Below are 27,478 nucleotides of genomic sequence, written 5' to 3' on the forward strand. Positions count from 1 at the left end.
GAGCTCCCCGCCGTGCGCCAGGTGTAGCGAGCCGAGCGCGGCACGATCGCTCCCGCGGCCGCAGCGCTGCCCCGCCCGGCCTGACCAGGCCACGCCTCTGAGCCAGGCCCCGCCCCGTCGGCCCTGTCACGCCCCGCCTGAACAGGCTCCGCCCACCCCGGGACGGGCCCCGGGGTCGGTGCCTGGTCCCTCCTTCGGGTCCCGCTGCGGGCACCGCCTCCGGTCCTGACCCCGGCCCTGACCCCTGTCCTGTCCCCCCGGCCGTACCCGCCTGCCCCGCCGCCTCCCAGCACAGCGTCTAATGGCGGCCCTGCGCGCCCTCCTGCTCCTCGGGCTGTTCCTCACGGCGCGGGGGCAGCGGCCGAGGCGGCGGCGGCCGCCCCCTGCCCAAAGCCCGCTGGACAAGGTGGCGGCTCAGGAGGGGCTCAGCCTCCCCCAGGTGAGGGTTTGGGCCGGGACCCCGCAGTGGGGGGGGGGCTGCAGGGAGTGTGGGGGCTCCCGTTCCCCTCTGTTCCCCTCCAGGGCTGACCCCCAGTGCCCACCCAGACTCAGCCTCCCAGCCCGTCCCCCAACTCAAGCCCGTACACACAGCAGGGGTGGCAGAGCCCAGTTCAGCCCCAGCACTGCCCGCAGGGCTGCCCACGAGGCAGGTGCAGGGGCCGGAGCCTCGGAGGGACCCCCGTGCTTGCCCAGACAGACCCCGGCTGTGGGTGCAGCCGTCGTCGCTCTGAGGCTTGGGGTGAGCTTGGACTGCAGCATAAAGTGAGACCCAGCACACACCCAGGGTGGGACGGGGGTGCCCACAGCCCCATGGGCAGGTGCCTTAGACACCCCCACACAGCCCCCAGCCTATCCCCATGCCAGACTTCTCTCTGCCCTGCCATCCCACCCATCCAATCACAAAGGGCAGTCGTGTCCTGGGGACACCCCAAGGGACAGGCTGTGGGCAGAGGTGCCAAGTGAGGGGACAGTGGGTGCTCAGGGTGAGTGGGGGCACCCTGGGCTGATGGCTCTGTAGATGGTGCCACCCCTGTGCCATGCAGCTCGCAGGGATGTGGTTCCTGGTCAGCGTGGCCTCCCGCTGCAGCCACCTGGCAGAGCATAGCCACCAGCTGGAGGCCACGACAGTGATGGTGACCGTCCTGGACGGACAAAGCCTGGCCATCAGCACCCTCAGGAAGCTGTGAGTAACAGTGGGCAGGGGGGCCACAGGCAGGAACAGGGGTGCTGTAGGCAGGTCACAGCAGGACCGGTGCCCTGGGATGGGGGCGGGGGACGCTGGGTGGAATGGGAACTCTGCAGGCAAGTCAGAGCAGTGCTAGTGCCCTGGCCGCTGGCTCCAAGGAGGACAGAGCTGCCCCAGAGCAAAGTGTGGGTGGGATCCCCTCTGTGAAGTTTTGTAGTAGAAGCCCTGGCCACAGTGGTCACCCTGCTACCCCCAGCCACTGGCCTGGGGTGGGCTCAGGGTTAGGGACAGGCAGGCTGGTGAAACTGAGGCACGGGGTGCCTCCACAGGCCAGCCTGGGACTGGCTCTTGGGGCCACCCCAGGGGCAGCAGAGCTAAAGACAGGGATCTTCACATCTGTGGGCGCTTCCCCCGGCCTGACAGGCCCTGAGGGGCTGACCAGGCTCAGTGCTACAGGGACGGGGCAGGGACCCCCTCAAGTTCAGCAGGTTTTGGGGCTCAGCATCTCTCACAATGTCTTGACAGGGCTCTGGGACATCTCTTTCCCTGGGGAGGAAACAAAGTCCCAAGGAAACAGCATGTGTGCCCTGGCAGGCAGGGCGTTCAGAGACCTGGGGGGATCCTCCCCAGCCTGTGCTGACATCTCTTTGTCTTCCCGTGCAGGGATGGGATGTGCTGGGAAATCAGGCAGCGCTACCTCCCTGCCCAGGCCCCTGGACGCTTCCTGCTGAAGGGTGAGGGACACCAGGCTGGGGTGGCAGGGGAGCTGCTGGAGCCCCCCACTGCTCCTCTGGGCAGGGCTTTGGTACCAGTGTCCCTCTTCCCAATGCCCTCTCAGTATCCTACCACTGGGATCTCTAGGTGCCAGATACCATCACGGGTGATACCATGGGCTGGTGCCTCCTGGGGGAGCAATGGTGCCTGTGGGGCTGCCCCATTCTGGCCCTGATTTTTACCCCTGGTACACCTGGTTTATGATGAAACAATGCCCTGCATGGTACCAGGGCTAAGCAGGGTTAACCAGGACTCACTGGGCTCTCCTCTGTCCTTCCCAGGCCATGGGCACAGCAGCAAGGTGGATGTGGTGGTGGGTGAGATGGACCCCAGCAGCTTTGCCATCCTCTATTACCAGAAGGGCCGGAGCGTCTCTGTCAAGCTCTATGGTGGGTCAAGGCTCAGGGGCTTGTGGCAGGTGAAGGACAGGGGTGGGAAACCCATGCTGGGCTCAAGGGATGGCAGCTGGAGCCTCAGAGGACCCAAACATGCGAATGGGGTCTCCTGAAGGTCACTCCCCAGCTGGACAGTTGTCCCCAAAGGCTGAAGGGGGAGCTGGTAAGGGGGGAACTAGAAACCCACTTCTGTGAACTGAAAGACCCCCAGGGCCCTGAGCTTTGCGAAGGGACACAGGGGGCTTTGGGACAGGGCCAGGCAGGGCCCGAGGCCGCTGGCAGTGTCTCCCCCCATGCAGGACGGACCAGCCGGGTCAGCGACGCCGTCGCGGACAAGTTCGAACAGCACGTGAGGGCTGTGGGTCTCAGTGAGGATGTGACCTACTACTTCCCCACCTACGGTGAGTAGCACCTGGTCCCTGGGGAGCAGGGGACCCCGTGGCGGTGGCTGCACCCAGGGGCAGGGCCTAGCATCAGGGGCTGGGGTCCAGCCCCTCCAGTGTGGGGAGGGGGAGGTACATCCCCAGGGGTCTGAGCAGCTCATGGCCCCACAGCAGGGGCACATGTGGGGTCTGTCCTCATGCTGTGGCCACCCCAGGGGCAGAGATGCAAGGACCAGGGCTGTGCCTCACAGTGTCCTGGGGGTGTAGGGCGGGGGGTGCCAGGTCCCAGGGAGGGTGACCCCCCCAGGCTCTGTCTCTTGCAGGGTTTTGCGACTCCGCAGACGAGTTTCATGTCCTGGATGGTGAGTTGGGGATCCTGGGTGGTGCACTGGGACCCCCATGTGCTAGGCTTGGCCCCACACTGGGCACCAGTGGGGCGTGCCTGTCCTGGCTGGGGGCTGAGCACAGTGGGCCAGACCCACACCACACCACAGCTGTGTGGTCCTGCCCCAGGAGCATGGAGGCGCTGGCCTGGCAGGGGGTAGCCATGTCAGACCGTCCCTCAGGACAGGGTCTCTCTGTGCCTTTGTGTGGGGTGAGGAGGTGGCAGAGTCACCCAGGGTGGGCATGAGGTGCATCCTGGCAAAACAAACCCCATTTAACCCCTACATGGCTCACACTGGGCTTGATGGGTCTATATTGGTGTTTCCCGAGATGGTCTGGGATGGGGTGTCCTGGCACAGGGACACCCTGGGCTGAAGGCTGGGTCCCTGGAGACAGCTCCATCACTTGTCATTGGTGCTTGGGAAGGCAGAGGTGAGTCTCCAGGCCAGGTGCTAGGCTTGGACACCCCCCAGCCCCTCAGCACTTCTCTTCCTTCCAGAAACAAAGCTGTAGGTGCAGATGGAGTTGCCGGGGTTTCCCCAGAGCTCACCCCTCACCTCATTTAGCTGCCCATGGCCACGTGGGTCTGAGCCGTGCTTTGCTCATCCTCCTCTGCTGCACCACAGCCCTGGAGCCAGCTCTGGGGCTCTCCAGTGCCTCCAGCTGTGCTGGCAGCTGCATCCATCCTGGTCCTGCACCCTCTCAGTTTGTGTCACCCCTGTGCTCTGTGCACCACTGTCCTGCAGGAGCCAGCAACACCCCAATAAACACCTCAGAGAAGAGCCTTTGTCCAGGCCAGTCACCTCTTGGTCTGCCCCAGCCAGGCCAGCGCTGCCTCCATCCTGGGCTGCCAGTGCCTTGGAATCACAGCATCACGGAATATTCTGAGTTGGAGATGTGCTCCCACCTGGGTGGGTCCCAAGGGGGTGTTGGAGGACATGCAACCCCCTTCCAAACACCCCCCTCATCCTCTCCCTGAGCCCTGTCCCAGCTATGGGACAGCGAGGCAGGAGTTGTGGTGGTTCCTGGGATGTGGGGCACGTGGGTCTGGCTGGCTGGGGGCGAGGGAGCACCCGGCACTGAGGGCAACAGCATCATGCCTGGCGCCATGGGAGGTACAGACTTGGGGGGCACTGGGGACCAGCACAGCATCTGCCTTTTCCCCCAACAAGCTGAGATATCCCTCAGGGACCCCAGAGGAGGAAATCTCAGCCTCACAGCATTTCTCCTTCCCATCTCCAGGGCCTCCAGGGCAGGGAAACAGCCCATTCCCTTGCCCCAGCCCTGTGGAGCGCGTTCCCCGAGGGGAACCCCTGCCCACACAGCCAGCACCCCTTGGAGAGCCAGGCTGGGGGGTCTGGCAGGGCTTGGACCAGGGGTGCAATTAGGGGAGAGCCGCAGGGTTAATTCTGCAACCCCGTGTGGGACCCCTCTTCCCTGTGTGTGGAGCCTGGCGAGTGGTGCCCATTGCCATTGGCTTCGGGAGGGGACGGGGAACATCCCCACAGCAGGCAGGTGGGGGGTCCCAGCCCTCCACAGCCCCTGGGGCAGGCAGCAGCCCTCTGCCCCCAGCACTGGTGTTTTGCAATTGGAGCGGGAACTGGTAACACATGTTGTTTATCAGGGAATTATGTAAGGGACGCCACGTGATGTGCCCAGAGCCAGCCCTGTTCCCACCACTCACGTGGTGTCCCACACTCATAGCGGTGTCCAGCCATGCTCTTAGACCCCCCCCAGGCCACCACCTGAGACTGGCAGAGCCTGGTGTGGTGGATCCAGCTCACTTTCTGCCCTGTGCCCACCTGCACCCCAGGGTGGCTGCACTGTGGCAGGGCAATTGGAGGCAAGGGGAGAGCCCTGGGGAGCTGGGCTGGTCCCCAAGGAGCCCACACGTCCTGTGCCCACTGTCCCATCTCAGCCCAGCTGAGGTGGGGGCTAACACCCAGGTTGTGTCCAAGAGTCTGTGTCCAGCCACTGTGGGGACCCACAGCCTGGATACTCCATCCTGCCCCCAGCTCTGCTTATCCTGTGCCGTGCTGCTGTCAGTGCCCCCTTTGCCCCCACATGGCCCCACCTGCCCCCATGCTCCAGAGCTTGCACCCAGCATTGCCACTGAGGTCCTTGGGCTGGTTCCCAGCTTTGGCCTACCCAGGAGAGCTGGGAGAGTGGGCATCACCCAAGTATCCATCAGGCACCCCTTGCTGCCACCTGGGCAGGGAGCTGGGGGTACCCAGGCAGCAGGGGCGACTTTGTGTTCCTGCTGCGGTGCTGGGTGACAGTGACACCCCTGGGTGCTCCCTACCTCTGTGCCCGATGGAGAGAGCCCCCTGGGGAGGCTGAGTCCTAGCCCAGCATGCAGGGCCCCAGCCAGGCTCTTGTGATGCTCAGTCCTGCCTGGCTCAGCTTTTGTTTTGTTTTCATAAATCCATGGGGCCGGGCAGGCGCGGGGGTGCACAGGGCAGAGCGGCCTCACAGCGGGGCGTGGGGAAGGGAATGTACAGGGGGGCCTGCCAGGGGAAAAACAGCTGTTGTGAAAACATTCTCCTTACGTAAAGCACCTTGGCAGGGCCGTGCGGGGCTGGGGTTCTGCCCGGCATGGCCAGCCCTGCCCAAACCCTGCCATACCCACAGGTGCTGCTGCTGGCACCCAGCATACATCCCCTGCCCTCACTCTGCAGAGGGGGCCCCAGATTAAGGGGGGACATCTCAGCGCCTGCTGGTGACCCCAAACCAAGGGGGAGGGCATCTCCAGCCCCTCTTGGCAAAGGGTGCAGAGTGGTGGGGTGGGTGGGGTGTGAAACTCTGGGGTCCATCTGGCTGCATTCTGGTCCCCGTGGAGCTGAGCATCTGGGCTCCCCAACTTGCCAGTGGGATGAACCGGAGCTGCACCTTGGTGGGACACACCCCAAGGGTCCTGAGGCCAGCCCAGATGCTTCCTTGGGTGATGCAGGGACTTGAGTCGGGGCAAAGCAGGGGTTCCTACAGGAGTACGCGCAGGTGTCCCCAAGTCCCATGGGTCGGGTTGGGACCTGGCAGGCACTGGACATTCCCTCCACTTCACTGGAGCCCCTTTCTGAGTCCAGGTGAGGCTACCCTGTGCAGACTGGGCAGCCCCGGCCCCTGCCCATGGGCAGCCCCAGCTGCCTGCCCCGGCCCCGCACCGCTGGGGCCAGGGATGGCCGCCGCTCCGGCCGCGGGCTGTTTTCATTGCGGAGGAGTTTGGCTCCCCGGAGCAAACACGTCATATCAACAGGAGGGCTGGATTCTCAGGATCCCCTGCCTGCCCTTTGGCTTCGGCGCTCAGCCCTGCTCCAGCTTGCATAACGGCACGGGGGGAGGCAGGGTTGGCCCCTCGCGGGGGCCCCTGCACCGCCTGTCCATAAATAGGGGCTCGACGGACTCTCCAGCACTGCAGCGCTCTGCCTCCAGCTCTTGCTTGGCTCGGCTCAGCTCAGCTCGGCTCGGCTCGACCATGCAGGCCACGCTGCTCAGCGTCCTGGGGCTGGCCCTGCTTGGGGCACTGCATGCCCAGGACAGCATTCCCATCCAAGCCGACTTCCAGCAGGACAAGGTGACCCATCCCAGCAGGCATCACCTGCGTGGAGGTTTGGGGTGTTTTGGGGGATTCTTGCCCTGAAAATGTGTGGAGAGGGTGGTGCAGATGGATGTGGGGCCAGGCTGACACTGGGAGGGCAGGGCACTGGTGCCCACACAGCCCCCCATCCTGAGGACTTCCCAATACCTGGTTTTGGTGGCTCTGGAGGGGATCCAGCATCTCAGCTCCAGCCTGTGGGGCAGAACTATGGGTTAGATGTGGGTCTGAACTGCTGCTGTGCTGTAGAATGGGTGTGATTATTCAAGAGTCTTACAGAGAAGACTGAGAAAAGCAATCTCAGTCTGAGAGTAAGCATGGAGATGGGCCATGGAAACTACTCCCTGACAGAGACCCCAGCCAAGGGCCCCCAAAAAACAAGGGCTGCTCTGCTGAGGTGTCTCACACACCGCTCTGCCTCAGGAAGGGTCCTGGGGGGCCACGGCCACCTGAGGGGGATGATGGGGATGGAGGCACTTCCTGCAAGGGTAGGCATCTGGGATGTCCTGCAAGGGTGATCCCAGCACAGCCCCTCTCCGAGGCTGGCAGTTCCCTTTGGAGGGCACCATGCTGCTGGCCCCAGGGACTGGGCTAGGATGAGCCATGCTGGACTCAGGGTCCTGACCCCTCCTTGAGCCCCCAGATGGACCGAAATGGCATCTCGGAGCCAGACAGTCCTGTCACCTTCCCCAGTCTTGGAGCAAAGAGGAAGGAAACACCCAAGTGCTGGGCAGTGAAGGGCACGTCATGAAACAGGGATTTCCTGGCCTCTGGGTTTTGTGGTTACCAAGAGCTGTAGCAGCTCCCTGGGAATGAGGACCTCAGGACGCCATCCTGCTGTGGGGAATGGGCTGCCAGGGGAGAGAGACATGGCCTGGGCTGGGGCTGGTGGGGGGCTGAGGGGCAAGACAGGGTCTGCACCCAGCTGGGGCTGAGTGGAGGTTGTGTGCAGCTCACAGGGAGATGGTACAGCATTGGCCTGGCCTCCGACTCTAACTGGTTCAAGGAGAAGAGGCACCTAATGAAGATGTGCACCACTATCATCTCCACCACTGCAGATGGAAACCTGGAAGTCACTTCCACCTACCCCAAGTATGGGCATGGGGAGGGGGTGAGTGGGGAGGGGGTGCGAGGGGGGGAGGCACTGGTGCATCGCCCCACCACTCTGACATCCTTGTGCTGTGCTCATGCTGTGTGTGATCAAAGGGGTGACCAGTGTGTGACGAGGAACAGCCTTTACACCAAGACGGAGCAGCCGGGGCGGTTCAGCTACACCAGCACCCGTGAGTGCCCCCTGACCATGGGGCAGCCCTGCTGTCACTGTCCCTACTCCTGCCTTGGGGCAGATTTGGAGCCTGGGGCTGAGCCATGCTCCCCTGTCCCCCACAGGCTGGGGCAGCAAGCATGACATCCGTGTGGTGGAGACCAACTACGAGGAGTACGCCTTGGTGGCCACCCAGATCTCCAAGAGCACCGGCCCCTCCACCATGGTGCTGCTCTACAGTACGTCTGCTCTGCGCCCCCATGCTGTACACCCCCCAGGACTTCCTGGAATGTCTCTCTCTCTCCCACGGGAGAAGGGCAGCACCGTCTCCCAAGCTGGGGTGACCTCTGGGATAATGGCTGGGTCGGGACCCCCTTGCTGGGCTTCCCGTGCCCCCATGCTGGCAGGTATGGTGGGGCTGCCCCTCACCCTGCTCTCGGCTGCAGGCCGGACCAAGGAGCTGAGTCCTGAGCGCCTGGAGAGGTTCACCCAGTTCTCCAGGGAGCAGGGCCTGACAGATGATGAGATCCTCATCCTGCCCCAGACAGGTGAGGCTGGAGGCTGTGGGGAGCAGGGGGTGAGATACCCCAAGGGGGCTGAGAGGGAGGAGAACCTCCTGGCTTGTTCCTGCCTCAGTGTGGGGCCAGCCATGGGGTGCCCCCATACATGGTCCCTCGGAGGGGGCTGAGGACGATCTCCCCTTTTCTTCCCCGCACAGACAAATGCATGACAGATGCTGCCTAGGTAAGTCCTGCCTTCACTGGGGGTCAGACCAGCCCTGAGGGAGGGTCAGGGGTGTTCAGAGCCACTGCATCCCACAGAGCCCTCGCCAGCCCTTCCCCAGGCTGTTCCTCTCCTTACCCCTATGAGGGATTCCCCATCCTGACCCTGTGGGGTGCCTCAGGCCCTGGGTGGTGTGTGCTCACCCACTCAGTGTGGGGCTGGCCGGGCCAACGTCCCTGCATGTGTCACCCTGTCTCCCACAGCTCAGCTGTGCTCACCCCCCATCTCTTCCAGGTGATCCCACCAGCTGCTGCCGGCCAGAGCCCTGACAGTGCCGCAAGCTGGTGACCACCCTGTCCCGTCCCAACCCCAGTGCACCCCACAGCACTGCAGCAGCCTTCGCTCCCTGGCTTCACACCCCACACCTGTACCCCCATCCCCATTAAAGCCCACATAAAACCAACCCTCGTCTGCTGAGTTGTTGTGAGGAAGCCCCAGTGGGGCAATGGGGAGGGGGAAGTGTGGCTGGTGGGGCTGGGGCTTGGTGTCAGGGCTGACCCCAGCTTTTGGCCATGGGGCCACTGGGCTGGGGCCCTCTGTGCACTAGCAGCCCCACACTACGGTGCTGCCTGACCACCAAATATGCCCCGTCCCAAGCAAAGGGGTCCCTGAGGCTGGGACCTACTGGGGAGATCTGCTCCACTCTGCCCCCTTGGGCATCCTGGGCTCCCTCACCTTTCCTGCCTTGGTTCCCTACTGGAGAGCAGGCTGGCAGTGTGGGAATGGGATGACAGGCAATCATAGGGAGGTCTCCAAAAATTTGGGGAAGGATGGACATGAAGCAAAAGGACATCTGTGAGGGCTGGATGTGGCTTAGCTCTCACCACCCCCCTGGGCTCCATCCCATGAGCCTGGACCCTCTCCAGCAGCGGGGTCTGAGCCTGCTGCCACCAGCCTGGGAAGTCACCACCCCTTCTGGGGGCACCAGGCTGTGGCTCAACCTGGGCTAAAACCACCAGCACAACCATCTTCTGGCACTGAGGATCCTGAGGTGGGATCTGTCCCATCACTGCCAGACCCTGGGACCAGCAGGAACAGCTGCGAGGGGGGCCCTGGGGGCAACTCAGCTCCCCCCTCCCCAGACAGAGCAGCGGGCATGGGGCAGCACCGAGTCCCGGCATGCTCTGGCCAGGGTTTCACACAAGGCTGCATTCATTCGGGACTGGGCAACTGGGGGGGACAGGGCCAGCACTGTCACCTAACCCAGGTACAGGTTATCCCTGCTCTTGTATAACCTGTTGCATAAAGGCAGGGCAGGCAGGGGTGCTGCCAGCAGTGGGGGCTATCAAGGTGGGTGCAGCCTCTCCTGCCCACATCCACCCCCAGAGCGAGGATGACGGTGGCACTGCCCAGCCTGGCGCTGGCCCTGCTCTGCCTGCTGTGGGCAGGGGCCGAGGTCTCCGTGCAGCCAGACTTCGACACCGAGAAGGTAACAGCACAGGGTGCTGCCAGTCACGTTCTGCCTGGGCTGGAGGGGTTGGGTGGGGCAGGGGGCCTTTGCTGCACCCCCAGGGACCCCCTGGTCTCATCCCTGAGCTGACACCAGGGTAGTTTCCAGGAGAGCCTGTGAAAAAATGGGTTAGTTATGGCTGCTGTGTCCAGCACCAGCAGTGACCCCACTGAAGGGACACCAGCACCTGAGGCTGTGATGTCCCCAAGCATGTAGCACTTCCCCAGGGAACATGGACCAGATGCCTCTCCTGCCCTCCTGGCATGGGGCAGGGTAGGGTGTTCTGCGTGAAGGTAGCAGGCTGCCATGTTTCTTTGGCTGGTCGCCACAGAGGGTAGCAGGTCCCCCACTGCAAGTTGGCAGATTCCTACAACAGGCTGCCAGGTGGGGGACAGGTCCCCCTGGAAGGTAGCAGGTCCCCACAGCTTTCCCAAACCCCACTGGTGATGTCGTGCTGCAGTTTGCAGGGATGTGGTATGTCACAGCCACGGCTTCCAACTGCTCCATCTTCCTGAAGATGAAGGATGGGATGAAGTCGTCCATCACCACCATCAACTTCACACCAGAGGGGGATCTGGCCATGAAGTTGGTCTGGCCCCTGTGAGTGTCTGTCCTGCTCTCTGCATTCCCCGTGGGCCAGGGACTCTCCTCCCCACCATGGCAGCTCCCCCAGACCCACCGCCCCAGGGTGCCCAGTCCTGCCTGAACCCCAGTACACGCCCCAGGCAGGCTGGGCCACCCCACTGCCCTCCCTCGTGACATCCAGCCACGTTTGTCATTTCCACATTCCTTTTCCAGGCTGGACAAATGCCAAAAGTTTGAGCTGCTCTTCCAGCAGAGCAGGCAGGCAGGGCACTACATGGGTACGTGTGGTCAGGTGGGTCGGAGCCATGGGTACCCTGAAACAGAGGGTGGGCATCCCCAGCCCCCCATGCCTGGGGAGCAGCAGGAGGTGGGCTTGGCTGCTCTGCCTTCTCTGCTCAGCAAGGGGTCATGGTGAGGGTGGGCACCCAGCTCCATCACATCGCTCAGGGGGTCGGTCCCTCCTCATACTCCCCTCAGGCAATTTTGGGGCTCAAGCAGTGGGGCCCAGGAGGGCTCAGATTGTACCACATTGCCCGACTGGGCACCTCTGGTGTCCTTTAGCAGCACGAGAGAAGAGGGACCTGCTCGTGATGGAGACAGACTACGACCACTATGCCATCCTGCACGAGGCCCATCACAGCGAGAGAGAGCCCAGCACCACGCTGCAGCTCCTCAGTGGGTGTTGGAGCGGGGACAGGCACCCACAGCTCCGAGAAGGGATGGGGGCACCAATGGGGAGTGGGGGCTGGGCTCTCCACCACCATCCAGGGCCACCACCAGTACCCAATGTCCAGTACTCAGGGAATTAATTTTGGGGTGAATGAAACCTTTCACCAAAGATATCTCTGGTTGGTTGTGGGTTGAACCAGACCTCCTTGCAGTGTGCCAGCCCAGCTGTGGACCCCCAACCCTGCCAGCCACCCCAAAGCACCCCAGGCAGATGGGTCACTCATCCCAAGGGGCTTGTGCCCCTTTGCTGCCAGCCCAGGGCACTGTGGGTTGCCTGATGTCCACTCTGCACCTTCATGGCTTCACCTTAGCCCTTGTCTGGGGCCCAATCACTGCCCTGTGGTAGCTAGACTCCTGGGGTGGGGCTGGCTGCCAGGACCCCCTGCACTCACCAGCCCCCATTTTGCATGTCTGGCTGCAGCAAGGGAGCAGGATGTAAGTCCTCAGCTTCTGCAGAAGTTCACGGAGCTCATCCCCACCATGGGCCTGACCAAGGACATGCTGGCCATCCTGCCCAAGTCATGTGAGTGCCCTGAAGGCACGGGGTGGCACATGTGGCCCCTCTGTACGGGGACACTGTGGGGGGGTTCAGGGTGCTGCCCTCACTCAGCAGCACACTCACTCCTCTCTTTGCTTTCCAACAGACCAGTGCACCAAGACCATCAGGTGAGTGTGTCCAGGGGAAGCTTTGACTCACTCCCAGCATGGCCAGGGCTGAGCAGGCACTCGCGGCGCACTGGGGGCTCCCCACCTGCCTCGGCTTTGCCTCTGCGTCACCTCAGCTTTGCCCTGCTCTAACCACTCGTCTGTCTATCCTGTCTCTGTAGCTAAAGGGCCGTTGTGTCCTCCAGACTTGGTGGACACTGGGCTCTGATCCCCACTCTGTGGTGCCCCCTTCCCATCCTTCCCACTTGAACTCTGCCGGACCCCCTGCCCCACACCAGGATCACCCCTCGATCTCCTAAATAAATAGATGCAGAAGCTGTCCCAGAGCTCAGTGCTTTGTTGGTGGGAGCAGGGTTGCTGCCAGGGTCCCTAGGCACCCTGAGTGCAGTGGTCCTGGAGCTGACCCTTCCTGTCAGCCCCCCAGGGGTGTCAGGGGGCTCCTGTGCTGTGATGTTTGGTGTGCTCAACATGGGGAGGATGGGGAGCAGAGGGGATGGGGAAGGTGCAGCTGCCAGGGTAGGGGAGAATGGAGCTGGGGTGACCAGGGGTTGGCACAGCTTGGCTGGGGGGGGGCAGCAGCTCCAGGCAGACAGTGTTAAGCAGTCAGGCTGTCCAGCACTGCCTGCAGGGACACATGCAGGACACCACATTCCCTGCTCGGTCCCCTCCCAGGCCACCTAGCTGGGAGTGAAGCTGCACCATGGCTGCCCATGGCAGGCCTGGAACACCCATGCCTGTCTGCCACCCCCCTTGGTCCCCCATCTGCCCACTGACCAAAGTAGGACCATGCTGACACGAGCCCCACAGGCACTTTTCATCCCACTCCCGCCTCCTGTGGAGTGGAGGCAGGCCCTGGTCCCTCCCACTCCCTCCCTGCCTCAGGGTGGGGGTCCTTCAATGCCCAGGCAGGTGTGGGGCTGTGACCCCAGGAGCCTGACAGAGCAGGGGCACAGGGGACATCACACTGTGAGAAGGAGGGACACAGTCTCACAGTGACATGAACCCGTTCTTCTGCCTGCCCTGCTCCGGGTGCACCCTGCCTTGCAGGCCCTGAGCACCGCAGAGCAGGCGGGGAAGCCCGTGCAGGCACCACGAGTCAGGTTGTGCCAGCAGCATGTGGATGGTTGGGTTTTGGCAGGATCCCAGCGGCTGCCTCGGGGCAGGTTCCAGCCTGGCCAGAAGGACGGGTCACCGTGCCCCTTGGTGGGTAATGGTGCTGCCCCTGGAGCCTGTGCCGGGAAGAACCTCCTGCTCCTCCCAGCAGCCTTCCGGCAGCTAGTTGGAAAACAACAGCTCGCTTTGTTCTTTCACAATCCACTAAAGAAATGGGGAAAATCCCAAATTTCAGCAGTGGTGCAACAGTTCCTGTAACCCTGTTTTGGGGCTGGCAGGCACTTCTCCCCTGCCCCGGGGGTTTGTTCACCCCTGGCTGACTCCTGCCCTTCCGAATCCCCTCCCCCCTCCCCCCCCCCACCGTTCCTTGCCCAAGCCAATCCCAACAGCGCTGCCGCGGCTCCGCATGCAGCAGCGGGGTGTGTGGATCGGAGTGGGGGGAGGGGGGGAAGCACTGAGATATAAATGCGGCAGCCCCAGCACCACTCCTCATCCCACTGCTGAAGCCAGAGGAGCTAAGGTGACATGAGGACCGTGGGGCTGAGCCTGGGCCTGGCCCTGCTCTGCTTGCTGCATGTGGAGGCTGAGGACCTCGAGGCTGGGGAGTTGGACACGAGCAAGGTGATCTGCAGCATCCCGGGAACAGAAGGTGGGAGGGTGGACTCTGGTCACCAGCAGTCAGGGATGACTGTAGAGGTGTTTTGGTACTGGGAACAGCTGGGGATACTGCAGCCACCATTGCTTTGCTGTCACACCCAGGTGAGGGTGGTCACCCAGCTCCAGCATAAGTGTCCCTAAGGAGACTTTGTTGCCTGGAAGGGATGTGGGTGTCCCATGGACTGAGAGTGTCCTGCCTTGATCCCTGAGGAGGTGACACTCCCAATTGCTCCCACAGACTCACAGTCTGCTCTTGCTACCAGATTGCAGGGAAATGGTACATCACTGCTATGGCCTCCGACTCCGAGAGCTACCTCCAAAGGAAGGACCAGCTGAAGATGGCAATGGCCAGCATCGAGGTCCTGGGGAAGGACCTGAAGGTCTCCTTTGCAATTCCCACGTAAGTCCCACATGTTTTACTTTCAGGTTTCACTGACCAACCTCCTCTCTTGACCTTCATTGATGGGTCCCCACCTGAGTGCACCCACCAAAGACCTGACCAGGGGGTGAGGCAGGACCACTAGGGGCTCAGGACGGCTGTTGGCACCCCTTCTTCAGGGCAGACTCAGGGCAGCGCCAGGCAGGACCCATCAGAGGGTGGGATGCTCTACTGCTGAGGGATGCAGAGGGGTAATAAGGGACCCTATGGTTGAAACCTTCCTGGCAGTACCAGCCTTATCCCAGAAGCTCAGAGCATGAACAAGGGCATGGATGATCCCCAGGTACCAGCACTGTCCCCTGCCAGCCCAGGTGCCCATTGCTCCAAGGGTGGTGGTATCTATCCTCTCCTGCCCCCCCCTCCATACCATCTCATCCCTGAACAGCAAGTCCCACTTTCGGGGTAGCTACTCCAGAGCAGGGGAGGGAAAAGGAGTCACTTCACTGCATGCTGGAGCATCCTTCCCTGTTTTGCAGCCCAGGGAGATGTATGAAATTTGAGTCGATCTACAAACCAACAAGCATTCCGGGTGAATACTACAGCTCTGGTGAGTGGGCGGAGCCTGGCTCTTGGGGCAGCGGGGAGGCACGTCCCATCATCCCTGTCTGAAGCAGCTGGTTGTTCCTGGTGACATGGCCCTTAGGACTGCCTGCCTCTCCTGGGTCCTGGGTGGGACATCCCTCTGTGTCCAGGGTGCCACATCCCTCTGTGTCCAGGTGCCAGCTGCACTCCAGGGTCAGTCCGTGTCAGGGCTGGTGACACAGCAGATGGCAGAACCCCCCAAATCCTCCCTCTGGGATAAACACATTCACACCCAGCTTAAACCCTGGGGAAAAGCAGGTTCATTCTGCCAAGGGGCTGTAAGTGAATGTTCCCAGAGGATGAAGCAAGGGGTTGTTTCCCACCATCCCCACCCCAAGGGTCAGTCTGACACTGGCCAGCAGCCTGCAGTGACCATCCTTGGCCCTTCCTGCCCTCACCTATCCACCCCTCTGCTCTGCTGCAGTCTGTGGGCTCCCCCAGGCTTTCAGAGGAGCCTTAGCAAGAGGGAAAACCAGGACGGAGAGACACCGAGGAAAGACAGACTGGGTGGGCTTTACACTCTTATAGCCCCTTTGCGGCATGGGGGTTTCCAGGAGGAGGTAATTAATTTTTCTCCATGTCCTTTTGCAGACAGAGGCAATAAGACAGCACAGCTGGTGGATACCGATGGCAGGACCTATGTGATTATCTTTGCCACCAGAGAGAAGGAGGGGAAGATCTTGCATATGCTGAGACTCTACAGTGCGTAGCCAGCGGTGCTGCAACAGGGGTGAACCACTCAGAGGTGTCAGGGTGCCTGCAGGGTCCTGAGAGGCCAGGAGTCAGGGGGCAGACCCCCTCCTCACTTCTGCCCTGGTGGGGCACAGGAGCAAGGCTGGGGCTGCCGTGTGCCTCTCATGTGGCAGGGAAGAAATAGCGATTTGGGGTGGAGGGGAGGCTGGGGCTCAGGCTCCTGCACTGTGCTGGGAGTCCGTGGCCTTGGGTAAGTCGTGTGGTGAAACAGAGTGAAGAGTGGGAGTTCTGCTGCAAGGTGGGGCAGAAACAGCAGGGACACGAACCTCTGCCTTGTCTTGTCCCCTGGGTGGGGTGTCTCATGTGTCTCTCTAGGACCTCTACCAGTGGCCTTCAGCCTTCTTCCAGGGACTGCCATGCATCCCATCCTTGTGCTCGCCAGATGCCCAGAAGATGCAGGGACAGGCACATCCTGGAGCTAACTCATGTCTTTGTCTTTAGGCAGAACCCGGTGGGTGAGACCCAGAATCACAGACCTGTTCAAGACGTTTGCCAAGATGGAGGGCTTCACGGACGAGATGATCTGGATACTACCCAGGCAGGGTGAGCACTGCCCAGGGGCGATACAGGGACCTGCAGGCTGGGATCACTCAGTCTATCACTGCCACCACTTTGTGGTCTGAGCTGGCACGAGAGAGCGCTGGCAACCAGAGGTGCTCTGGCTTGGCACACTGTGGCTTTCTCCTTGCTCAAGTTCATTCTGGGTTGTCTATTTTGGGTGCTAAATCGGGCTAGTCAGACCACAGCACCGGATTCAGGCTTTCTCTTTACTTTCACAGACGAATGCAGACTTGATGGACCATAGGTGAGTTGCTGCAGTGCAACATGGTGTTTGCAATGTCCTCCTCTGGAAACTGTCCCTCTTGGTGCCCCAGCAAGGACCACCAAGAACTCTTTGAATTCCTCTGAGTTTGAGCTGTTTGAACCTGTGCTGGAGCTTGTACTCAGGTAGGACCATTCCCTTGGGTGCTCCTCTGCAGTGGGGACCCCCAGGGAGCAGTGCCCGGCACTGAACAAGGTCATGTGAGCCAAAACCACCGCATCGGTGAAGAACCAGTTGCACAGCCCCTCCAGCAGTGAGGGCCAGGACACCTGGCTCCTGCCAAAGGGACCTTGGGCTCATGGACCTGCAAACCTGGCCAGAGTGGGTTGGTGTCTCACCGCACGAAACGTGCTTGCTGTTGGCCCACCCTGGCATGTGCTTTGCCACCACACCAATACACGCACAGCTGTAGGGGTTAACTAGAAATCCATTGCTGGACGTGGCTCACCCTACAGAGATGGGGAGAACTGGAGAAGAACTCAGTGATCTCGATGGAGAGCCCCACTTGGCCTTGCCTTACTCAGCCTGCCTCTCCTGGATGTTTTCCAGGAAACGTGGGCTGGCTCGTGGATGCTCCTCCCAAGCAATGCAAGACCCACACTTCGAAGCTCCAGGTTGCTGTTCCACCAGCCCTCTTCCGAGCTCCGTGGTCAAGGCTTTGACACAATCCCTGCTCCTCCAGCACACAGTCCCTGCTTTTTGCCAAATAAAGAGAAACTTAACCCAGATCTTGGTGTAGCTGTCTGAGGAGAATCCAGGGTTCCGGGATGTGTGGTCCCCCACTGTTGTCCTCCCAGGGGCTGTGAATGGTGAGCAGCCAGGAGTGATCCCAGGCTGAGCTCACCCAAGTGAGGGCAGTTTCAGACCCCCAGGATTTTCCCTCCTGGGTGCCTCCCATTAGGCAGGACCAGGCCAGGTAGAGGTGAGGCAATGAGTGCAATGAGGCTGGGAATCCCGTGGGCATGAGAGGCTGCATGGAGAAAGGCCACAGAGAGTGAGGTTGGAGTTTGGAAGGCTGCACCCACTCCCACCATCCATCACCTCCCCTCCTCTGGCTCTGCTGTGACTGCAACACTCTGCTCCTCAGGAGCCCCGGGAGCTTGTCCACCAGCTCAGACTGAGTCAAGGCAGCACAAGACTCAGATTTGGGACCTCTCAGCCCCATGGTGCTACAGTCTGAATCCTCTGGACACAAACCTGGAGAGATGCATGTGGTTTCTGCCCCTGAGCACCACACAGAGAAAGCCCCCACTGGAGCTAGAGTACTTGGTGGTGGCAGTTACCAGAGAAGCTGTATCTGCACCATCCCTGGAAGTGTCCAAGGCCAAGCTGGACGGGGCTTGGAGCAACCTGGGCTAGTGGAAAGTGTCCCTGCCCATCCATGGACAGGTAGTAGAATGAGATGAGTGTTAAAGTCTCTTCCAATCCAAACTCTTTTTTGATTCCTACTCCCACAGACAAGAAATTACATTTGGGAAATCGTCTCTCCTGACTCTGAGGATCGCAAGAGTGGGACGCATCCCAGCAGCAGCAAGACAAGGGACCTCACTGGGACTTCCCAACCCAGTGCCATCTCCTCCCTCTTGGGAAGGAGCCCAGTGTTTCCAGCAGGAATTCTCCCCAGAAGTTTGGACTGGAACAGTTCAGCATTTGCTGCACTCCTAGGACTGCCCAGCCCACATGCAACTTTGCCTCCAGGCTTGTTTTTGGTACATGCATTGATGCCGATGAAAACATCCTGCTGCCAGCAACGCCCTTCGCCACGGGCTCTGTGTGAGAGGGAGTCCCAGTGTCTCCACATCATGTTCCACCCAAACGTTTCCTTCCTGCCGCGTGCAGGTATCACCTGCCAGAGAGCAGTGAGATAATTGCTCTTTGGCACTTTCCTTTTGTCTGTCTATTTTCTTCCCATGTCCCAGAGCACACAAGCTGACAGTTCAGATATTTTTTGGGTGTGAGTTCCTGCCATGCAGAGCAGGTGGTGGGTCCCCATGCACCTCTCCATAGTCCCTCAAGCCTGTCCCTGTCTTCACTGCTCATCCAATGCTCCTTTATCCCCTCAGCAAACCTGGCCAGATGTCATCAATCTGATAACAAGGGACTTTTCTTTCACTGAATATTTCTAAGGACTTCCTGGGATGAGGCTCCTTGGTGGCATCCTGCGGTAAGGAGCTTTACCACCCACCGCTGCTCTCCCTTTGGCTTGCTGTAGTGGTTCCATCTTCAGCTCCTCAGCCAGGGTCTCTGGGAGCACACCAGGGGAACGGCTGGCAGGGACCACGTTAGTGCAGTGGGGATCAGACCAGGCACCAGGTTCCCAAACACTGGTGGAGAGAGTAGAGGGGTGCTGGGGCAAGGGAGGTTCTAGGTTAGCCTTTGATGGCTGAGGAACAGTTTGAGACTTGCAGCTCATGGCTACTGTGATGCAAGATCATCTGCTCTATTCATGCTCCTCATGCTGTTCCAGATCTTAAATCTTTGACAAGCCTCCCCGTCCTTCCAGCTGCTCCCCTCACGCTTCTCTCTCCCTCCCCTGTTCAAGCCATGTTCCAGCTAGGGCTGCCTGGCCAGACCTGGACCTCCACCTCACTGAAATGGTGGGAGTATAGCTGAGGTTTACATGGTGCCTTTTTCTGTTCCCTGATCTTCTCCTAATGTCTCCTCATGCTGCCCCCTTTGGCACCTGCTGTACATGGATGAGATGTTTCACAAGACATCTGTCAGTCAGCACAGTGGCCTCCCTGGGTGACCTTCTTCCCTTTCTCTCAGCCACTGTTTACTGTGTGGATGACCAAGCACTGGTACGGGCTCCCCAGAGAGGTTGTGGAGTCACTTTGGGGATACTCAAAACCTGTCTGGACACAATCCTGAGTGACTGCTCCAGGGGACTCTTCTTGAGGAAGGAGGTTTGGACTGGATGACCCCCTGTGGTTCCTTCCAGGCTGAACCATTCTGTGATTTATCCCAGTGAGATCTGCCTCTCTAGCCTATGGCAGCTTGTCCCCTGTGAGCTTTGATAAAGACTCTTCCAGCTGACCAGGGAATGTCCAACACCCATGTCTTGCTGACTCCTCCAGAGAGGTGTATTTCTGAGGTGTGATTTTCCTGTGCAAAACTTGAATTTAGTCTGTCCTGTGACATACTTTGCCCAGACATCAACCAAGTCTGGCATTAATTACAGCCTTCGTATCTTCCACACTGCATAGCAGACCTACTCATGTGTCATCCTTTAGCTCTGACCACCTCTGCAGAGGCTGCCGTGTTCGCTTCTCGTCTGGTGAAAACTAGAGGTATCACAGGCGAGTCTAAGCGGCACGTGGCATCCTGCAGTGATGTCTGAGTTTCATATCTGACTGGAAATGTCATCTCCTCAGTCTTACTACTCACTTGCCCTTCTGCATTGGTAGGACAGAACTTTTCAAGCGTTTGCAGAGGAGATCGTCCATCCTGGGAATCCACCAAAGCTCCTCCTTGGACAAGGTGGATGCAGAGTTTTCTATCACCAGGATGCAGGTTTTCTATCACCTTATTTTCTTTGAATACTCACTCTGAATTTAACTAGCTACCTTTAAACATTTTCTGGTGTTAAATTCCTGCTGCCAAAGCCTTTGAAGAATGTGCCGATGTCATTCCCCAGAGCAGAGCAGCAAGGCACCGAATTCTGATGTCTTTGTTGTTCGTCTTACCTTGTTGCCTTTGGCTGCTTTCAGTAAGTTAAAGTTTATGCTATTTCTAATCAGCTTCTTTAAATTGCTGTAATCGTGCTGGCTTCCATTTAGACTTCCCAATGTTCTTTAGGGTTTGTATTTTCTAATATCAGCTTAAGTACTCAGAGGGACGCTAAGCTGATCTTTCCAGACAATCTCTGTGCCATATGTAATAGTTAATCCTCTCAACTTTTCATTTTTTCCTCTTTTAAAGATGAAATGTGACTGTGTGGGATCATCTCTGGTTCTAAGAGTTGCAGTGGTTGGCATGAGAATGATGCTTTGATTTCGGTCCCTGAACCAGGTCCCACTTGCTGCTCAGGACCTGTGGGCTCCTAGCCATCCCAAAAAAACCCCTGAACCCATGAGTACCCAACCAACCCGCCTGGAGCAGCCATGTCTTAGAGCCTCCTGGACGCATGTGATGGCTGCCAGCACCACTGTCACCAGCTAGTGGGATGGTCACCACAGCAGGAGTCACTCCAGTGATATACAGACATCAGGTGTTGTCCATTTGCATTGGATGGTGCAGAGTGAGACCATGGGGTTCTCCAAGTGCCACTGGCCTTGGAATCTGGTGGGCGTGAGCCCAGAAGAACTTTTCCCCTTTCAAAATACACCCAGGAGTACATTGAAATCACCCTGGTTTCCCAAGCCACTGGTGCTGCCAGACACACTGTCGTGAAGAGAGGAAGCATCTTGTCAAGCTGTGCAGGTGCTGAGTCACCAGTGTCCCCAACAGCTGTGTGGGGTGAGTGCTTGAGGTTAGAAGAGATTTAGGATGGAGAAGAGGAGTCAGCCCCATGCTGGGGTCTCTGCCTGCTCTGCTCCCTGCCCCTCTCCCGTGACCAGCAGTCGTGGGTGTCCTTGCTGTCCCTCTCACAACCTAGCAGCCAGATGAGCACTGAGGTGCCTGGTACATGTGTCAAAGTACGCAGCCTCACAGCTCACCTGCAGGCAGCATGGCAGGAGTCCTGCCTCTACTGCAAACATGGTGCTGCCCCCCTACAGGCATGCCCTTCATCCACTTGTTCCACAGCCTAGTTCCAGGATGTGTCTCTCCATGCACAGCAAGGCTGTAGAGCTGGCCTGTGCTTCACTTAAGCCTGCCTCAAGCTCACTTGACTCACTAGATTTGATTGCAAGTCAAATGCAATTTAATTAGCAGAAAGGCAAACAGCTCCTGCCAATGACTGGCTGATCATTCCCTAATGACTATCAGATCAGCAGATGTAATTGCAAAGCCCTACAGTTATCGGGAAATGAAATGAAGATGCCACTTGCATCCCACTCAGACAGTGCCTCTGACATCTCCTCCTGCCGTGGCTCGTGGCTCGTGGGCTGGGGAGTTTCTGCGGGGGGGAGCATATCCCTCTGCACCCTTCACCTCCCAGTAAAGCAACCAGGGCCAGAGAAGCCAACCTGGTTTTCTGGTAGCCCAGACTGTGGTGGTGTCCTGGGGACACCAGCTCTTTGGAATGCCCCGGATTCTGGAGAGGTCACAGGGCACAGGGAGGGAGATGGGCATGGGTGCCCTATCCAGGGGTTTTGTGCTCAGTCTGTGCATGTGACATCCTCCCAGCGAGCCAGCCACGTAATTCTCCACCTCTGCTTCATTAAACCAACTCAAAGGCTCTGTGAACATCTGTCCTAGTTAGGACAGCTGAGACCAGTTCATCACTGGATGGGTGTAACCCAAAACTGTGTATTCTATAGCCTTCCATGCCATTTCCCAGAAGCTGTTATCAATGAACCATTTACACTATCTGCACACAGAGCCTGACTCCTCAGGCTATAAACTAGGTGCTAAGAGGCCTGCCAGATAGGAGTTGCTCTTGTCCTCACACCCATTAAGGAATCCCCCGCCCTGAGGGAGGTACTGGGCATTCCTGCCTGAACTGGAGGATATATAATCTTGGAGTCTTGGGACCTTTTTAACCACTTGTGGGATCCAGAGGAAGACTGCAGATCACCGCTCTCAACCAGACTGCAGACCACCATTCTCAACCAGACTGCAATCACCACTTTTCAACCAGACTGCAACCATCACTCTCGACCGGACTGCAATCACCACTCTTGACCAGACTGCAACAGCACTCTCACCAACAGGTTTTCCCCTCTCCTTTTCCTTTGGACTCAGGGGGCCCAAAGAACACCACTCTGTTCATGCCCCAGGGTGCTGGGTTATATATTTGGGTTTTGTGGGTTAAAACCAATTGTTTGTCTGTATAATCGTACTTATTGTATTATTTTATTAAATTGTTATTCTGACTTATAATCTCTCTTTTGAGTTGAGTTCATTTCCCCTGCTGGTTTACCTTTAAACCAGCACAACACCAAATTATATTTTTAGCTGCGGTTTGCATATTTCCTTTCTCTTTTCTGTTTGCATGCTCAACTTCCCAAACCTGCCCAGCTGCAGGAACCAGCCTATCGGCGGAGGGGATATAGATAAATTGTGCACAGACCAATAGGATCGACAAAATGTCCGATTTATTACAAGAAGGATACTCATTACATACTGTTTCTACACCCTTACACGTGATTCTTCTTCACACAGCACTGGATACATAAGAGAAACATACTTTGTTGTCCAGTGTTAATTGGAGCATCGCAGGTGTCCATAAGAGATGAAAAAACTTGTTTAGCTTTCTAAGACTCCTCCTTGACCTCAGCAGGGAGCCTTCTTTGTTCTAGCTTCAGAGCTTGAATCCATGTTAGCTACGCAGCAGTTTTTACTGTCTGCACCCAGCCATGCCAAGGCAAGGCCTACAGAAATGCAGGGAAAATTGTTCACACACAATCTTTCTTCTCCCAACACCAGCCCACCTTACTTCTCCCAATTTCTGTTTGTTCACAGCTGCAGCCACCAATCTTCCCCTATTGATCTTCCCATTTACACCATAGAGCATTGACTCATGCCTACTCGAGCTGAAGTTTTTTTCCCAAATAATTCTAAAAACAACCTATTTTTCAGGAACAGGTACAAAACCCCTACCGCATCACTTCATGCTGGTGAAAAATTATGTTGTTCTCATATCCAAGGATGTCTGGAATGACCATTGCAGACAAGGCTGTGATTATAGCACCTCCACCCCTCCAGAGAATTACTCTTCCTGGAAGGATTTCCCTCCCAGGGCTTTGTCCTCACCCCAAGCTGGCTGGGAGATCTGTGACAGGTTTCAGCACCATCCAGGCAGACATCCGTTTCCTTCCTTCCCAAGGCAGTGTAGGTCCAGGAAGATCTGATGGTGGTGACTTTCAATGTTTTTTGCTGAGCTGCCCTCCCTCCTCAACTCCCACTCCTACGCCCTCCTCCTGAGTCCTCCATCACCTCTGCCCTGGTCACACCAGCTGTTTCTCTGACCTCTGGAAACCTCTGCTGCCATGGGAATCTTCATGGAGTAGTTTGAGTTGCTCTTGTCATGGTTACAGGAGGTTTTTTATTTTATTCCCTTTCCCAACGTGGTTTTGGAGGGACTGTGTCTTTAAGAATGAATTCCCCACCCCTGCTGGAGCTGGGCAGGGGGAAAAGAAAAAGGCCTGGTGGAAAATAGAGCTCTTGTGCTTCTCCAGGACCATGTGGGCCTGGGCTGGTGCCTGGGGAGTCCATGTGGAATTGCTGCCCGTGCCAGGAACCCCTGCCATCACCTGGACCGCCACTACCACTCGCCCTCTGCCACAGATGGGGAGAAACAAAAGTGAGGCAGACCTAAGGCACACTGTGTGGGACCAACGCGGCCTCCCAGGACTGCCACCCGCCCATGCCAGGACCACCACTGCTGTCCAGGACTGCCACCACTGTCCGAGACCGCCACCACTGCCAGGGAATGCCACTGCTGCCAGGGACTGCCACCACTGCCAGGGACTGCCACCACTGCCAGGGACCACCACCACTGCTAGGGACTGCCACAGCTGCCAGGGACTGCTACCGCTGCCAGGGAATGCCACCGCTGCCCAGGACCGCCACCGCTGCCAGGGACCACCACCACTGCCAGGGACTGCCACAGCTGCTAGGGACTGCCACAGCTGCCAGGGACTGCCACCACTGCCAGGGACAGCCACTACTGCTGCTTGGCCACTGCCCAGCCACGCCAGGCAGGGCAGCACCAGTGCCGGAGGCAGCACGTGGCAGGGAACAAAGAGGCTCCAGACTAACGCCGCTGCTACAGTCAAGACCTGAACGTGACATAAAGTGGGCAGTTTAATAGTATAGCTCCTTATGAGCAACACAGTTTTCCTGGCTTTTTGCTTTTGCCCCTTTTTTGCGTTGGTTTTTTTGTTTGGTTGAGCAGAGGGGGCAGGGAGGACCCTCTGCCATTTTTTCCCCTTTGTTCCAGGGGGGCCACATGGGATGGTGAATGCCCCTTTTTGTGGGTAAGCCTATTCCTTTGTATCTTCGTGGCTGCTGCTATTTCCCTGTCAGAAAACTGTTATTTTTTAACTTATATCTCCTCATATTTTGTCTCTCTGTATTGGTAGGAAATAAAAGGGGAAGGAGTTCGTTTTATTGGAGTTCCCACCCCAAAATTTGTCCTTAAACCAAGACACTCTACACCATCTTTGCACAAGGCCAGCATTGTTTGTGATATTTCCTATTAGCCAGAGGAGATACCAGCCCATACCGCTCTCCCAGCTGCTCTTATCCCCCAGGTCCTTCCTGTCTCTCTGAGGATTCACTTTTGTTTGTCAGCTTCTACTCCTCCATCACAACCCAAACTAGCAAGTAGAGTACACGCCTCTCCTTCAACCTTCATTCCTTTTGTGGTGCAAAGCCTGGCATCACATCCCTGAATGCTTCTCCCATCCTGCTGGCACACCTCCTTGGATTGAGTCCATGGATGCTCCCAGGTGCTCAGAGAACCTGAGCAGCTGAGCTTCTGAGGTTGCTCCTCCTCCCTCCTTGCTCACACACATCCACCCAGCTGCTGGGCACCAGGACAAATCCACAGCCCACCCTGGCCCTCTGCATTGTGGAGCACATCTTCAGCATGGAAATGTTGTCCTTGTTCCCTCTTGGAGTGCAATGTCATTTGAAAGTACTTAATCCTCTCAGCCTGGCATCCAACTCCTCTTGGCTCCTAGGAGATGCTCCCACCCTTCTCTCTGGAAGGACCTGGTGATAGCTCAGTCAGCAACAGCAGGTTCCTGCAGGCTTTTGTGAATGGCTGATCATGTCCTGGCTGCTCCTCCTCCAAGCTTTAGATTCACACTCACAATCTTCTGCATCTCATCTTCCTTTACTCCTGAGCTCCAGCTTCCCATTAGACCCAGAGTCTTCCCTTTTCCTGCATGCTAATATCTCTGCTTTTCCTTACCATCCTCGAGCCTGATGGAACTGCATTTCTGGTCCTCCTGTGATCTCTCAGACACTCAGAGGTCCCTCCCTTGTGTTGTTTTCTCAGGGTGACCATGAAGCTGACATCCCCAGTGCAGTATTGGCCAGAAGGAACCTTCTCTGTCCTACATATAAACATTGTTTATTTTTTTGAGGTCTGCTTCCATGATCTGTGACAGAGAGGGCAAGCAGGAGACCTTTCTGTATCTTCACTAAAGGTGTAAACACAATTTGTTCCCAGCAGCAGCTGTTCAAGCAGTCTCCAACCTGTGGGATCTTTAGACCAATCTCCTGTTGCAGGTCAGGAAACCTGGAAGGAGGAGAGGAACTACTCTCGTCTGCTTTTGTTTAATAGTCCCTGGGATCCTTACTGATCACAGAGGTGAGGTCCCAGCTCTCTCTGGTGTCCTTCAGGTGACACAGAGTTGGGAGTTGCCTTAAGGATTGAAGCCCCATGGGCTCAGACCTGCCACCTGCCCCCACAGTTGTACTACCACCACGCCTCTGGATCAAGGTGTGGGCAGTGCCTGGACAGTGGCGCAGCTTCAGCTCACTAGACAGCAGATCCAAGGGCTGGTGATTCCCCACGGCAAGGGTGAGCACTCCCCTTCCTTCTACCTCTCCTTATCTCCAGCTCTTCCGGTAGATGAGCCCCAAGCCCCTGCAGCAGGAACATCTCGGTGCCCCCACCATGTTCCTTCTCTTGGAACTTTCCAGTGTCAATGGAGGAGAGATAAACCCCTGCCCATTCTTCTCGCTCATTTACCTGATGATGGTGCTGGGGAACCTGCTCATTATCACCCTTGTCCGCTGAATGTGCACCTGTACTCCCTCATGTATTTTTTCCTGGGCCGCCTCTCCTTCCTGGATATCTGCTGTTCCGCCACACCCCTCCCTAAGATCCTTGGAGACTCCTTCTCGTCACAGAAGACCACCTCCTTTGTGGTCTGCATCACTCAGATGTACTTCTTCCTTGGCTTTGGAGGCTCTGGGTGCCCACTGCTGGCTGCCATGGCTCAGGACCAGTCATGGCCATCTGCCTCCACTACCTGGCACTGATGAGCAAGAGGATGTGTCACTGCTTGGTGGCTGAACAGCTCCTTCTCGTCTCTGATCCAGGCCTGCCCCCAGCCCACTTGTCCTTCTGTGGGTCCAACGTGAGCGACCACTTGCTCTGCGACCACTTTGTGCTGCGGGCCTCCTGCAGCCCCACACTGTCCTCAGCACAGCCGCCTTGTACACTCTGGCTGAGACCCCTGCGATGGGCTCTTTACTTCTCACTCTTGTGTTGTACGTTCACATCTTTGGAGCTGTCCTGCAACAGGGAGCAGGGACACAGAGAACCTTTGCTGTCTGCACCTCGCTCCTCGCCATAGTGTCCCTGTTCTTCACAGGGACTGGGACCATTTGATACCTAGTGCCTCACTCCAGCAGCTCCAAGGAGACAGACATGGTCCTTGCCCTGCTCTATGCCATTGTGACCACCATGCTCAACCCCATCATCTACAGCTTGAGAAACAGCAAGGTCAAAGGGGCCATCAGGAGAGACCTGTGCTGGGGTGTCTTACAGACGTCCACCAAGGGTGCAGTCATCACTGCTGAGCAACCCCCACCCTCCCTGTGACAGGGACAGGCTCCGGTGACCCAAGACACAGGAAGAGCCTGGGGGTCCCAGTCAGGCAGTGCCAGTGAGGGCACAGCTGGCAGCTTCTCGCTTCCCTTCACAAGCACATCCAACACTCAGACACATTATTACCCATGAGGACCTGGGGGCTGGGTCCCTAGTTCACAGCATCATCTGCCTCTGTGACTGAAAGCCCCCACACCGCTGACTCGGACTCCCAGTGCCAGCTTCAGAGAGCCTGGCTCTGCAGA

General features: G+C 58.1%; 5 protein-coding genes and 1 long non-coding RNA gene across 7 annotated transcripts; 5 read left to right on the forward strand and 1 right to left on the reverse strand.

The window, feature by feature from the left end:
* Window positions 1–202: 202 nt before the first annotated feature.
* On the forward strand, window positions 203–3,904 carry C8G (complement C8 gamma chain). Its single transcript, XM_027667012.1, has 7 exons — window positions 203–439; window positions 1,044–1,183; window positions 1,850–1,920; window positions 2,242–2,349; window positions 2,655–2,756; window positions 3,062–3,100; window positions 3,622–3,904. The coding sequence occupies exons 1-7, from the start codon at window positions 302–304 to the stop codon at window positions 3,633–3,635; spliced, it is 612 nt and encodes a 203-aa protein (XP_027522813.1). The 5' UTR covers window positions 203–301; the 3' UTR covers window positions 3,636–3,904.
* LOC113958615 lies at window positions 2,133–22,163 on the reverse strand. Its single transcript, XR_003531565.1, has 3 exons — window positions 21,909–22,163; window positions 9,925–9,931; window positions 2,133–2,144 (listed from the first exon to the last, which is right to left on the reverse strand). It is a non-coding gene; the product is annotated as an uncharacterized LOC113958615 (long non-coding RNA).
* Window positions 6,465–9,164, forward strand: PTGDS (prostaglandin D2 synthase). The gene is made up of 7 exons (XM_027667011.1): window positions 6,465–6,693; window positions 7,667–7,806; window positions 7,921–7,997; window positions 8,104–8,217; window positions 8,425–8,526; window positions 8,697–8,722; window positions 8,996–9,164. The coding sequence occupies exons 1-6, from the start codon at window positions 6,595–6,597 to the stop codon at window positions 8,720–8,722; spliced, it is 558 nt and encodes a 185-aa protein (XP_027522812.1). The 5' UTR covers window positions 6,465–6,594; the 3' UTR covers window positions 8,996–9,164.
* LOC113958613 (lipocalin-15-like) lies at window positions 10,049–12,511 on the forward strand. 2 transcript variants are annotated; one of them, XM_027667014.1, is made up of 7 exons: window positions 10,049–10,190; window positions 10,672–10,811; window positions 11,010–11,074; window positions 11,358–11,471; window positions 11,947–12,048; window positions 12,170–12,191; window positions 12,353–12,511. In XM_027667014.1, exons 1-7 carry the CDS (start codon window positions 10,095–10,097, stop codon window positions 12,354–12,356), a joined length of 543 nt encoding a protein of 180 aa, XP_027522815.1. In that variant the 5' UTR covers window positions 10,049–10,094; the 3' UTR covers window positions 12,357–12,511. The 2 variants fall into 2 exon arrangements, with proteins under 2 accessions (XP_027522815.1, XP_027522814.1); XM_027667013.1 differs by lacking the exons at window positions 11,947–12,048; window positions 12,170–12,191; window positions 12,353–12,511 and having other exon boundaries at window positions 11,358–11,924.
* On the forward strand, window positions 13,767–17,286 carry LOC113958614 (extracellular fatty acid-binding protein-like). The gene is made up of 7 exons (XM_027667015.1): window positions 13,767–13,925; window positions 14,225–14,361; window positions 14,877–14,947; window positions 15,574–15,684; window positions 16,177–16,278; window positions 16,515–16,540; window positions 17,108–17,286. Exons 1-6 carry the CDS (start codon window positions 13,830–13,832, stop codon window positions 16,538–16,540), a joined length of 543 nt encoding a protein of 180 aa, XP_027522816.1. The 5' UTR covers window positions 13,767–13,829; the 3' UTR covers window positions 17,108–17,286.
* A 4,086-nt stretch (window positions 22,164–26,249) lies between the features above and the next one.
* On the forward strand, window positions 26,250–27,227 carry LOC113958595 (olfactory receptor 1-like). The gene is given in 4 exon segments (XM_027666978.1): window positions 26,250–26,409; window positions 26,412–26,627; window positions 26,630–26,818; window positions 26,821–27,227. Coding segments are annotated over 4 exon segments (972 nt in total).
* Window positions 27,228–27,478: the final 251 nt, after the last annotated feature.

Source organism: Corapipo altera, unplaced genomic scaffold (genome assembly GCF_003945725.1).
Source record: "Corapipo altera isolate COAL_440 unplaced genomic scaffold, ASM394572v1 93, whole genome shotgun sequence".
In the NCBI taxonomy this organism is placed as follows: domain Eukaryota; kingdom Metazoa; phylum Chordata; class Aves; order Passeriformes; family Pipridae; genus Corapipo; species Corapipo altera.